Source organism: Dendrobates tinctorius, unplaced genomic scaffold (assembly GCF_039654945.1).
Source record: "Dendrobates tinctorius isolate UK_male_01 unplaced genomic scaffold, ASM3965494v1 ptg000035l, whole genome shotgun sequence".
NCBI classification, from domain to species: domain Eukaryota; kingdom Metazoa; phylum Chordata; class Amphibia; order Anura; family Dendrobatidae; genus Dendrobates; species Dendrobates tinctorius.
In genome coordinates, this window is record NW_027361703.1 from 56043132 (window position 1) to 56057100 (window position 13969).

At 43.2% G+C, this 13969-nt stretch overlaps 1 protein-coding gene across 1 annotated transcript in view; it reads left to right on the top strand.

Annotated features, from left to right (window-relative positions):
* Window positions 1-13969, top strand: part of CERK (ceramide kinase) — a 173574-nt gene that overhangs the window by 72448 nt on the left and 87157 nt on the right. Inside the window, exon 2 of the mRNA XM_073573495.1 lies at window positions 1703-1774. Coding sequence (XP_073429596.1) covers window positions 1703-1774 — 72 coding nt within the window. The remainder of the gene's footprint in view (window positions 1-1702; window positions 1775-13969) is intronic.

The following is a 13969-nucleotide window of genomic DNA, read 5'->3' on the forward strand; positions in this document are numbered from 1 at the left end:
GCTCACCCTCCTGCTTCTGTCTCTCTGTTTTAAAAACAAACCGTTGCCCAAATGGCAGGCAGCTCGAGCCTATCACAGGTGCCGCTCCTTTGTGTCGGCTCCAGGCTCTGGTATGCTGCTATGCCGCCGGGTATTAAATCGGGCAAGGAGACCTGCAGTCCCCTACCCTCCGGATTTAGCTGCCGGGACTTCAGTACCCGCACAACCACTGACTTCGGTATCCGGTCTTTAGCGCTCAACTCTAGGGCGAGTTTAATCATAGCTCCACTGCCCAGGTTCTGCTCGACTTCTCTCCTGACACCTGGTAAGGGGACCCCTCCTTGCTTCCAGGCATGACATTATTCCCTGTGAGGGAGGCAATGCCACTGTGACCACCGCACTCCTGGGGTGCCACACATATAATCTGTAATTTTGTTGGAAGACATTTCATATAATTTGTATTAATTGCTTTAAACCTCCGCTTTTTTGTGCTTGGTAGTCCAGTGAGTGATGTTCTTCAGTGATTGAGATAACTAACTCTACATTCATAGAAGGAAAGCTGTCAATCACACTTATATTCTTGTATGCTTACTATGCTTAATAGCATAAGTCAACTATGCTATTCAGCTCAAAGGTTTATTTAAAAATCATGTTTTATTACAGGGGCCAATAGATGAAATATGCATCTGTATGTCGTAAACATGCAAATGGTCTTAACTAGAATTCGCGTGTATACATCAAGAGACTTTCTTTTTGAATGATGCTTAATTTTGTATTAATGGTTTATTTTTTAGAAATTGTTGTTCTTTTTCCAAATTTGATCTTAATGACATTTCCAGCACTTTGTATTATTCCACATAAATAAATTAATATTTCTGTTCTGACAAATGAATGTGTACTGTCTATGCAGATTGGCTTCTATGGAACTTTAGTATGTATGGTGCTATATGGTAAACCACACTTTCCTATAGCACCATGAACATAGTTATCCCTCTGTAAGTGAAAAATTACCCAATGGTTTGTCTTTTTATGCCCTCTCTTGTCTCTTGAACAGCGCACATCTCTGCAGTCTCCTTGCATCTCTGCAGTCTCCTTACATCCTGTTTGCTGGGAGGGTGGGCACTTTTTCTTGCATTACAGTTCTGGTCAGTTTTCTTCTGCTACTCTTATAATTATGAGGCCTACACTGTTATCACTATAGTTACATATAGAGATATCCGTGAATTTGAATATTCACACATCTTAGAAAAGTGAGAGCATTGATTATGAGAACAGATCGGGAAACTACCATGTTGCTGCTAATTGTAATTATGCAGGATTGATGAGAGCAGCTCAATGAGGAGCTGAGGGGGAGGAAGAGGAGTAGCTAACTGCTCTATAGAAATGAAGGGCTGGTCACAGCTGACTGGAATGTTAGGGGTTAACTCTTCTCCCGGAACATTCTTGTACAGGATCTGCTGGCCGATTTAATTGGCAAAAAAAGTACACTATATGAAATAAAAACTCTCACTGCAGGAGAGTGACAGCAGAAAGAAAAAGCAAGACAATTACAAACCTGCTTATTTTCATGCGGTTGAACAGACTAAAGAAATTTAATAACATGAGAATACAACTTTAAGTAACTTATTGCCTCCACTCCCCATAAACATATTACTGTGGTTATTTGATAACTTGTGCACTGTATTAGTGTTGTTTAATAAGTTTATATATATATTTTTTTTAGGTGCTTGTTTTACTCGAGTCCTCCACAGAGCACAAGGTCTGACAGGCAGCTTAACTCATCGATTGTATACAGGTATGAAACTGACTAAATTATATAGAATCTTAGCACTTTCAATCCCAAGATCTAATTTTCATATTTGTAAAGCATGCCATTCATGCAATAAACCATTCATATTTTTACTGAATTTTATAATTCTACATGTACAGGGAAAAGCCTTACAATTTGAAACCTAATTAGCGGCGATGACCTAATTTTAAACTTTCTGTTTTGTGAACTTTTGTGGTTATCTACATGCAAATGGTTCTAATTTAGTGATGAGCGAGTATGCTCGTTGCTCGGGTTTCCCCGAGCATACTCAGGTTTCCCCGAGCATACTCAGGTGACCTCCGAGTATTTGGAAGTGTTCGGAGATTTAGTTTCTTTTGCCTCACCTGCATGATTTGCGGCTACTTGACAGCCTGAATACATATGGGAATTCCCTAAAAAACAGGAAATCCCAACATGTATTCAGGCTGTCAAGTAGCTGCAAATCATACATGTCACGTTGCCGTCAGACTCGGAGCCTGCTGTCCCGGCCTCGGCCACTAGGAGGCGCCAGACGGTCACGTCGCCATCAGACTCGGGGCCTGCTGTCCCGGCCTTGGCCACTTGGAGGCGCCGGACTGTCACATTGCCGTCAAACTCGGGGCCTGCTGTCCCGGCCTCGGCCACTAGGAGGTGCCGGACTGTCATGTCGCCGTCAGACTCGGGGCCTGCTGTTCCTGCCTCGGCCACTGGGAGGCGCCGTGGTTCGCCCCCGAGTGATTACGGCGAAAGAGAAGTGGCTCCTGCGCAGGCATCTGATGGACGCAGGCTCCGCTCCTCTGTCAATCATGAAGGGGTTGGTGCATCACCATCTGGCCTGGTCCTGGGGGCGGTCCTGATGACATCATCAGTCCAGGAGCCTGTGAGGGATGACCTGATCCCTCAAATACCTTGGGACTGGTCTTGCAAGCCGCCGGATATATTCTTGGTTCCCCTATGTGCTACTGTGTGATTTGCTATTGTTTGACTCTGACCTCAGCCTGGATTTCTGACCCCTCTACTGCCTGACGATTTTGTACCTCTGCCATTCTCCCGGTTTGTGACCTTGGCCTGGATATTCGACTCTGCTACTGCCTGCCGTTTTTGTATCTTGCCGCTCTCCCGTTTTGTGACCTTGGCCTGGACTGTCGACTCTGCCACTGCCTGCCGTTTCTATACCTCCGCTGCTCTCCCGGTTTCTGACTACGTTTTTGGTCCCCCGCCTTCTTCCCTATTGGCGACCGTCCTGCTCTGGCGCACTGCTCCACCAGACAGCCACCCCCTGGGCCTTGCTACAATTCCAGATCCCTGTATAGGGGTTAAGGGTCTCGGGGTTTCTCCGGGTGCTGTCCCTACTGCAGTCCAGATCCGCGGACGGACGTCACAAAGCAGGAGCGGGGACAGAAACTAAATCTACGAGCACATCCAAATACTCTGAGATCTCCCAAGCTTGCTCGCTCATCACTTTTCTTATTCAGTTACTGCCCATGAATATTTGGATGGGATGGGTGCTGTGGAGCAGTCAAAAGTACAGGTTGCTTATTCACAAATGTGTTTTGAAAGTAGAGGTTAAATCACTAAAAAGCACTAAAGCTCTCCGTAAACCCCTTGTGTGAATGGAGTGTTAGTGACCATGTGCGACCACCAACCCTACGGCATTGTCACACATGCTCACTACAATTATGTATAATTTTTGAATTCCCATTCTATTAAATGGAGGGGGTTTATTAATGGGAGTGGGGGGAGGCTTTAAATGAACTTAAAGTATCAAGTAACACAGCTAATATACTTTTAGTTACTGAAATTGTCCAGATCTACAAATATTGTTATTGTTCTGACGACTCTCCTTTCTTATTCTCTACGACTAAAGGACAGCGTTCCATGTGTTAGGATATCTTCATTGCTGTGTATAAAAACTGCTGATTGGTAGACTTTTACCGATCGGTGGTCGTTTGAATGCCTGTTTACACAGGCAAACCAAAGTGAACAATGCCCACTGAGCGGGCTATACTAGATTACTATACTAGAGCACGAAGTACGCCCAGGCTGCCATTAATCTTTGCAGTGCGAGTCCTTTTAGCAAAGGACGATGCACTGCAGAGAACGATGATCTTTTGTGCTGCATTAAAGAACATTTCATAGGATGCAGGTGATCGTCAGCTTGTTTACATGGCTAGATAATTGTTAAGCAAGCATTTTCAACAACTCTGGTTCATGATTATCTTGCAGTGTAAATGCCCCTTAAGTCAGCCTCCTTATCTGTCTTTGATAATGCCATGAGGAGGGCTGGATTAGCTCTTAAAACCAGCCAGTTAGCCATCCGCATTCACACACAGCACGGATAACGTGATGATGCAAGAAACGCTGAACTCTGTTGAACGCAAGCCAGAAATGAAGTAGCTGCGTTACAGAACCGCAAAAATATCTTCAGAACATGCAAATTACCTTCTCAGAGACCAGGAGGACTAGAACTTATTGGAAGCAGCAATCCTAAAAGTCAATATAGACCCTTTAACGATCCTTGTCACATGACTTAAGATAAAAGCCAAACCAGAATCTCAATTTGCAGACATGCTGTTTCTGGGTGCTGACCCTTATCAGTGTAAAGGCCCCGTCACACATAGCAATCTCGCTAGCAAGATTGCTGCTGAGTCACAACTTTTGTCACACAACAGCAATCTCACCAGCGAGATCGCTGTGTGTGACAGCGATCAGCGACCGGCCCCCCCTGCCGGTATCGCTGCAAGAAACCTCTGGACATTTTTTTCGTCGCTGATCTCCCACTGGCCAGCACGCATCGCTGCGTGTGACAGGCGGGAGACCAGCGATCAGCTGTAAAATAATAAAAAAAACATAAAAAATATTGTTTTATTCTCACCTTCCGACGTCCTGCGCAGCATTCCCGCCTCTCTCCACGCTCTGGTCCCAGTAATCCTTTGCAAGAATGACCGCGAGACTTCGCGATCCCGCGAGAGCGGATGTCATCGCGGTAATTCTCGCAAAGGATTACTGGAACCGGAGCGTGGAGAGAGGCGGGAATGCTGCGCGGGACGTTGGAAGGTAAGAATAACAATATTTTTTATTTTAATTCTATTTTTGACATGGATCCATGGCATCAGTGCTAACGAACAAAGCGATGCCTCGCGCTCGGCATCGCTGTGCTGATCGCTTGTAAAGCTGCCTGTTTGACAGCTCACCATCGATCACATAGCGACTTACCAGCGATCCTGACACGTTGATATCGTTGTCGGGATCGCTGGTAAGTCGCTATGTGTGACTCCAGCTTAAAGGTACTGTCACACTTAGCGATGCACCAGCGATCCCGACCAGCGATATGACTCGGTCAGGATCGCTGGTGCATCGCTAAGTGGTCGCTAGTGCCCTCCACACAGGCACATCTCACCAGCGACATCGCAGCGGTCGGGGGTCGCTACTTACCTGTCAGATGAGGCGATCCTGACGTCCTCCCGCCCGCGTCCACGCGTCGCTCGTCGGCGCCGCAGGAAGCTGACGACGAGAAACGGCCCAGGCCGTTCTCACGCGATCAGCGATAACCAGGGGGGAGCCGGTCGGAGGTAAGTATCATACATAGCGATATCACTAGCAATATCGCTATAACGTCATAAAAACCAGTGACGTTATAGCGATATCGCTAGCGATATCGATTAGTGTGACAGGCCTTTTAGATCTGATTTAGCTGGGTGAGAGGCGTCTGACCGGAATCTAAGGGGTAACGTTTCTCCTTGTGGAGAGTGACGTGCCTAGCATGCCAATGTGAGGAGACTTTGAGGAGTCATTACTTCAAGAGCCACCACACAGAGACGTATCCAGGACATGGGCTACAAGTGTCACATTCCTTGTGTCAAGCCACTCATGACCAATAGACCATGCCAGAAGCGTCTAAGGCTAGGTTCACATTAACGTTTGTGTGTGCAGCGTATCGTCTGCATGCTAATGTCAAAACGCATGTTTACGCTGCATTTTTTATCCGCATCAGCTTACGCATGACGTAAAAAAAGCTGCGTTTTCATGCGTTTGCGTTTTTTTCAGCGCATGCGTTCGGAGAATTTCCTTGACACAAGCCACATCCAATGGGCGTGTCTCATTTCCTGAACATGATTATGTGAAAAACGCATTAGTTTCAAACACATGCGTTCCCATAGACAGAAATGCGTTTATTTGACCACTCATCCGCATGCGCATGAATGTGCATATTTGATGGATTTTTGCCGCTTCCAAAAATCCAACATGATGCGTTCGCCGGACCCTGCCGCACACCTAAAAACAATGCATGCGGACACATGCCAACTAATGCAAATGCATGCCACTGCGTACACCTTGTTAAAGATAGGGAAACATGACACATACAGATTGCTGCCAATGAAACGCTGCGCAAACGGACACAAATGTGAAACCAGCCTTACCTGCGCCAAGGAGAAACAGAACTGGACTGTTGCTCAGTGGTCCAAGGTTTTTTTTTTTCAGATGAAAGTAAATTTTGCATTTCATTTGGAAATAAAGGTCCCAGAGTCTGGAGGAAGAGTTGAGAGGCACACAATCCAAGCTGCTTGAGGTCTAATGTGAAGTTTCCACAATCAGTGATGGTTTGAGGAGCCATGTCATCTGCTGGTGTAGGTCCACTGGGTTTTATCAAGACCAAAGTCAGCGCAGCCATCTACCAGGAAATTTTACAGCACTTCATGCTTCCTTCTGCCAACAAGCTTTTTGGAGATGGAAATTTCATTCTCCAGCAGGACTTGGCTCCTGTCCACACTGCCAAAAGTACCAATACCTGGTTTACAAACAATAGTATTACTGTGCTTGATTGGCCAGCAAACCCGCCTGACCTTAACCCCATAAAGAATCTATGGAGTATTGTCAAGAGGAAGATGAGAGACACCAGACCCAACAATGCAGACGAGCTGAATGCTGCTATCAAAGCAACCTGGGCTTCCTTAACACCTCAGCAGTGCCACAGTGCCTCCAGTGCCAGCAGTGCCTCCATGGCACGCCGCATTGATGCATTAATTGATGCAAAAGGAGCCCTGACCAAGTATTGAGTGCATTTACTATAAACATACATTTCAGTAGGCCAACATTTCGGATTTTAAAATCATTTTTTCAAGCTGGTGTTATAAAGTATTCTAATTTACTGAGATAAAGACTCTTGGGTTTTCATTGGCTGTAAGCCATAATCATCAACATTAACAGAAATAAACACTTGAAATAAATCACTCTGTTTGTAATGACTCTGTATAATATATGAGTTTCACTTTTTGTATTGAAGAACTGAAGTAAATGAAGTTTTTGATATTCTAATTTTGTGAGAAGCACCTGTATAATTTATTGTGGATAGCTGTCCATAACTTCTGCAGTGGCTACTACAGATAAAAAAAAATATTTCAAATATGTTATATGGATGAGGTCTGTCAGAGCGTCTTGTTAGCGTCTCTCAGTTTGAGTTATAGGGTTGGGTTATATGCGTGTCCTAATGGGACAACCACTTTTAATTTAACATTTAATAATTTACAGAATTTAAGATTAGATTGGAAGTTTTACATTTTTGACCCAACACCAGGACATGAGTCATCATTACATTGCCAGTTTTTTATATATTCTGTCTTCACTACTACTCAACTGTTGTGTTAAAGAATGCAAAAACCACATTTTCTATTTAAACGGGCAATTAGTGAGTGTTTTTTTGTGCAGTTTCTATAATCGGCTGCGGCTGTGTACTTGAAAGCTTTGATTTTTTTTTCCCATAATTTGCGCTTTGTTTGGAATAACCCTAGGACTTTTTCTGCAGTGCTTGAATATTTAGATTTACTTAACAAACTTAATCACATTGTATGATTTAATTATGAATGCTTATTTCATTTTGTTCTCACAATGGGTGGACTTTTGTCATCCCCAGTAAGAGTAATTGAAATAAGAACTTTACAGTTACCGTAATTCATTTTTAGCCATTTACACTATTAAAAGATGTATTAATAGTACTGCTTGGTTATATTCTGGATTCTGTTTGAAACCACGCTGTGTGGGGCTCCATACTTTCCATTTATTAGATTTATTTAACTCCGCAATAAAAGTGCTGCCATTTTATATTTTTTTCCTCAAGCTGCGATCTCATGGACATTATATTTTGATATGATTTTTTTTTTTTTTTATTATAACATGTGGGGGATATTGGCAGATCTCCTGAGACAGATATGGAGGGTTCTTTATTTCTCACTATTAAAATTGATAGTATCAAAGGAGTAGAACATACTAAGTAGTTGATAAAAACTGTATATTCTGTTTTTAGAGGACCAGACACCAGGTCAAAAGTGTCCAGTTTTTGCTCTTATTTAATTCCCACTGCTCCCTATGAGAAATCTGCTTTTTTTTTCTTTTAAAATTCTGCCATATAGTTCCAGAGATATGGACCTTTTTATTCAGCACAAAAAATGCCATATGGCAGATTTTCCAAAAGTAAAAAGCAGAATACTCAATGGAGCAGATGAAATAAAGTAAGATAAAAAACTGGACACTCTTGACCTGATGACAGATCCTCTTTAATGTTACTGTAGCTATCTGCCGTTTATGATTAATTTGTATAGAAAATAATAGTTGTAGAAACACTCAGGTCAGTATTGTTTTTCATTGTGAATTTAGTAAACCAAAAAAAGGTATTTTGACTATCATAAGATTTCAGTCATTTTATTAAGATATCAGCATCACTTAAAGAAAATCTACCACATCCAAAAGCACTCTTCACCTGCAGATATAATGGTAACCAAAAGGTAAAGAGCGATTAATGCATTCCTGACAGGCTTACTGGAGCAGCGGTTACAGGAAGAAAATCATTTTATTCCCTCTGTAGCCACTCCGAGTTATTGGGGTGGTGCAGCGAGCTGTTAGTCACTAGTCACTATACAGTAAGTGTGGCTGTAGCGATTGTAACAGCTCCCTGCGCCGCCCTGAGAACTGGAAGTGAGTGCAACAGGAAGAATACAGAACTTAATTTTCTACTGTTACTCGATGCTCTTTTGAAACAGAACCTATTACTTCATGAGAAACCGCTGATCGCGGCCGGGTGTCAGCTGATTATCACAGGTGACACCCGACACAATGTGTCAGGGGCGGTCACGGACCGCCCCCGACACATTAACCCCTTGCACACCGCGATCAAACACGATTGCGGTGTACTGGGGGTTAAGGGGAAGCATCGGCAGGGAGGGGGCTCCCTCCGTGCTTCCCTGAGCCCCCCACAGCAGCACAATGTGCAGCGCTGCTTTGGGGGGCTCCTTCCCTGCAGGGCCCCGAATCCAAGATGGCGACGGGGACCTTCGGGGGCCTGCAGGGAGCTGGCTTCCTCAGTGCCTGCAAAGCGCAGGCATGAGGAAAGCCTGTGCAGTGCCTGCATGAGGAAAGCCTGTGCAGTGCCTGTGACAGATCGCTGATCTGTCACAGTGATCTGTGATGTGACAGATCCGCGATCTGACAGGTATGTCCCCCCTGGGACAATGTAATAAAGTTAAAAAAAAAAAAAAAAAAAAAAGTGTAAAAATAATTTTTAAAAAATCGTTAAATTAAAAAAAAAAATATTCCCTAATAAATACATTTTTTGGAAATAAAAAAACAAAACAATAAAAGTACACATATTTGGTATCGCCGCGTCCGTAGCGACCCGCCCTATAAAACTGTCCCACTAGTTAACCCCTTTATAATAAATAAAAAACTAAGCAAAAAATAATGATTTATCATACTGCCAAACAAAAAGTGCAATAACGCGTGATCAAAAAGACGCATATAAATATCCATGGTACCGCTGAAAACGTCATCTTGTCCCGCAAAAAACGAGCTGCCATACAGCATCATCAGCCAAAAAATAAAAAAGTTATAGCTTGCAGAACAAAGCGATGCAAAAATAATTATTTTTTATATAAAATTGTTTTCATTGCATAAAAGCGCCAAAACCTAAAAAAAGACCTAAATGAGGTATCGCTGTAACCGTACTGACACGAAGAATAAAAGGACTTTATCAATTTTACCGCAGGCGGAACGGTGTAAACGCACACCCCCAAAAGAAATTCATGAAACGCTGGTTTTTGTTAATTCTGCATCACAAAAATCGGAATAAAAAGCGATCAAAAGATGTCACGTGCCCGAAAATGATACCAATAAAAACGTCAACTTGTCCTGCAAAAAATAAGACCTCACATGACTCGGTGGGTCAAAATATGGAAAAATTATAGCTCTCAATATGTGGTGATGCAAAAACTATTTTTACAATAAAAAGCGTCTTTTAGCGTGCGACAGCTGCCAAAAATAAAAACCCACTATAAACAGTAAATCAAACCCCCCCCCCCCCGTTATCACCCCCTTAGTTAGGGGAAAAAAAAAAAAAAAAAAGTATTTATTTACATTTTCCCATTAGGGCTAGGGTTAGGGCTGAGATTAGGGTTAGGGGTGTGTTGGGGTTAGGGTTGGAGTTATAATTGGGGGTTTCCACTGTTTGGGCACATCAGGTGCTCTTCAAATGCAACATGGCGTCTGATCTCAATTCCAGCCAATTCTGCATTGAAAAAGTCAAATGGTGCTCCTTCCCTTCCAAGTTCTGCCATGTGCCCAAACAGTGTTTTACCCCCACATATGGGGTATCGGCCTACTCAGGACAAATTGCAAAATAACTTTTTGGGTCCAATTTCTCCTGTTACCCTTGGAAAAATCAAAACATTGGGGGCAAAAATATCATTTGTGTGGAAAAAAATGATTTTTTTATTTTCACGCCCGGGCGTTATAAACTTCTGTGAAGCCCTTGGGGGTTCAAAGTGCTCACCACACATCTAGATAAGTTTCGTGGGGGGTCTAGTTTCCAAAATGGTGTCATTTGTGGGGGGTTTCCACTGTTTAGATACATTAGGGGCTCTCCAAATGCCACATGACACCCGCAGAGCATTCCATCAAAGTCTGCATTCCAAAACGTCACTACTTCCCTTTCGAGCCCCGACGTGTGCCCATACAGTAGTTTTCTCCCACATATGAGGTATCCGTGTACTCAGGAAAAATTGGACAACAACTTTTGGGGTCCAATTTCTCCTGTTACCCTTGGGAAAATAAAAAAAAATGGGGACTAAAAGATCATGTTTGTTGAAAAAATACGATTTTTTTATTTTCACGCCCGGTCTTTATAAACTTCTGTGAAGCGCTGGGGGGTTCAATGTGCTCACCACACATCTAGATAAGTTCCTTGGGGGGTCTAGTTTCCAAAATGGTGTCATTTGTTTGGGGTTTTCACTGTTTTGGTACATCAGAGGCTTTCCAAACGCTTTCCAATTCCAGCCAAAAAGGTCAAATGGCGCTGCTTCCCTTCTGAGCTGTGCCATGCACCCAAATAGTCATTTACACCCACATATGGGGTATCAGCGTACTCAGGACAAATTGCACAATAACTTTTAGGGTCCTGTTACCCTTGGAAAAATAAAAATTGGGGGTGAAAAGATCATTTTTGTGGAAAAAATATGATTTTTAAATTGTACGGCTGTACGTTATAAATTTCTGTGAAGCCTTGGGGATTCAAAGTTCTCACCACATATCTAGATAAGTTCCTTGGGGGGTCTAGTTTCCAAAATGGGGTCACTTGTGGGGGGTTTCCACTGTTAAGGTACATCAGGGGCTCTCCGAACGTGACATGGCGTCCGATCTGAATTCCAGCCAATCTTGCATTGAAAAAGTCAAACGGCGCTCCTTCCCTTCTGAGCTCTGCCATGCGCCGAAACAGTGGTTCCCCCCCACATATCATGTATCAGCGTACTCAGGACAAACTGCACAATAACTTTTGCAGTCCAATTTCTCCTGTTACCCTTGGTAAAATAAAAAAAAATTGAACCTGAAGTATTTTTTTTGTGAAAAAATTTTAAATGTTCATTTTTTTTTTTTTTAAATATTCAAAAAATTCCTGTGACGCACCTGAAGGGTTAATAAACTTCTTGAATGTGGTTTTGAGCACCTTAATTAAGGGGTGCAGTTTTTAGAATGGTGTCACTTTTGGGTATTTTCTATCATATAGACCCCTCAAAGTGGCTTCAAATGTGATGTGGTCCATAAAAATAAAATGGTGTTGCAAAAATGAGAAATCGCTGGTCAACTTTTAACCCTTATAACTTCCTAACAAAAAAGTATTTTGGTTCCAAAATTGTGCTGATGTAAAGTAAACATGTGGGAAATGTTACTTATTACGTTTTTTGTGTGCCGTATCTCTGTGATTTAAGGGCATAAAAATTCAAAGTTGGAAAATTGCGAAATTTTAAAAATTTTCGCCAAATTTCCATTTTTTCACAAATAAACGCTAGTTATTTGAATGAAATTTTACCACTACCATGAAGTACAGTATGTCACGAGAAAACATTGTCAGAATCACCGGGATCCATGGAAGCGTTTCAGAGTTATTACCTCATAAAGGGACAGTGGTCAGAATTGTAAAAATTGGCCCGGTCATGAACGTGCAAACCACCCTTGGGGGTTAAGGGGTTGAAATCTAGTTAAAAAAAATAAAACAATCTAGCTTCTTAAAAGAGAGGCTAAGTTTGGGCTCTCTACTGTCTCACTATCTTGACAACTGTGAGAGGCTTCCTACCTCTGAGCTGGGAAATGAGACTCTGTGAAGCATGTAAATCCATGGGAGATCTGGGCTGCTGACATAATAGATTAATCCTTTACAAACTGCTATCTACCAGTAGATTATTTCTTCAGAAAGGCAATTTCCTCCTTTTGCAGATTAGCCATATTTTGATAACTTTTCCTTCCTCCTTTAGGCTGGTTTCACACATCCTTTTTTTCCCGGTACCGGAAAAACGGTACTGGAGATGTCGGTGTCCGTGTGTGTAATCCTTGCGGCATACGTGTTTTATTTTTAAATAAGAAAGGAAAAGTTTGTGTTGATTTGAAATAAGACTTGATTCTTGATAGGTCTTTATTTACCATATAACTATAGGAATAGTAATGGATAGGTGTCTTATAGACCCCTCTCCATTACTAATCCGTCGGCTTGATGTTACCAGACAATACAAACGTGACATTAACCCCACAAATATGAACCCCACTTGCCACTATTACAGGGCAAATGGGAAGAGCGAAGCGAGGGTAAGTGCCAGAATTGTCGCATCCAATAGATGTGCCTTTTCTGGGCGTCTGCGGGATGCCTTTTTTTTAGATGGGGGGGGGGCTATATCAGTGGCCCCTTACCAGCCTGAAAACACTAGCCCGCAGCTGTCTGTTTTAGCAAGGCTGGTTGTCAAATACAGAGGGGAAGGGACCACACTCTGTTTTTTAAATTTATTTATTTAAATAATAAGTAATAGTCCCATCAGCCGCCGCCTGCTGTTGCTGTTATCAGTTGAATATAACTCTCATCATTCTCCCCTGTTCGCGCTGATCACCAGCAGAGCAGGGGAGAATGATGCAAGCGGTCTTTAGCACCCGACGCCGGGGAACAGCACTTACTGTACCGCTAATTTCCAGGTGCCAAAACATATCTTATGGATGACATCCCTGTGTGTCATCCATGTGCATGTGTGCGGGATGTTTTACAGCCAATGCTGCTGTTAAAAAAGGACATGTTATTGTATTTTGTCCACGGACACACGGTCCATGGAAACACACTGACTTATGCACAGGGTCATTTCTACGTGTGTAAGGCTGAGTTCACACGTGGCGTTTTTTTCGCGTTTCCGTGGCGATTTTAACCGCGCGATTTTGCCGCTAAAAATAAGCATCCCATGCATTCCTATGGGATTCCGCAATGCTGTGCTAATGCTGCGGTTTTTACCGCGGCGGAATCGCTTTGCGGTAAAAACCGCAGCATGCTCATTAATTTGCGGAATCGCGGCGATCCCGCACCCATAGGAATGCATTGTTCCGCTTACTTCCCGCATGTGGCTGTGCACACCATGCGGAAAGTAAGCAGAGCAATTGCGGATGGTACCCACGGTCCGGAGGAGAGGAGACTGTCCTCCGGGCTTTGGGTAACATATCCCTGTAAAAAATAGAATTTAAAAATACAAAATATTGTTATTCTCACCCTCCGACGTCCCACGCAGTCTTCCCGCTTCACTTCACGCTCTCGTTCCCAGTAGTCCTTTGCGAAAATGCCCGCGATGGCGTCCGTTCTCGTGGGATCGCGAAGTCTCGCGGTCATTCGCGCGACGTCATCGCGAATTACCG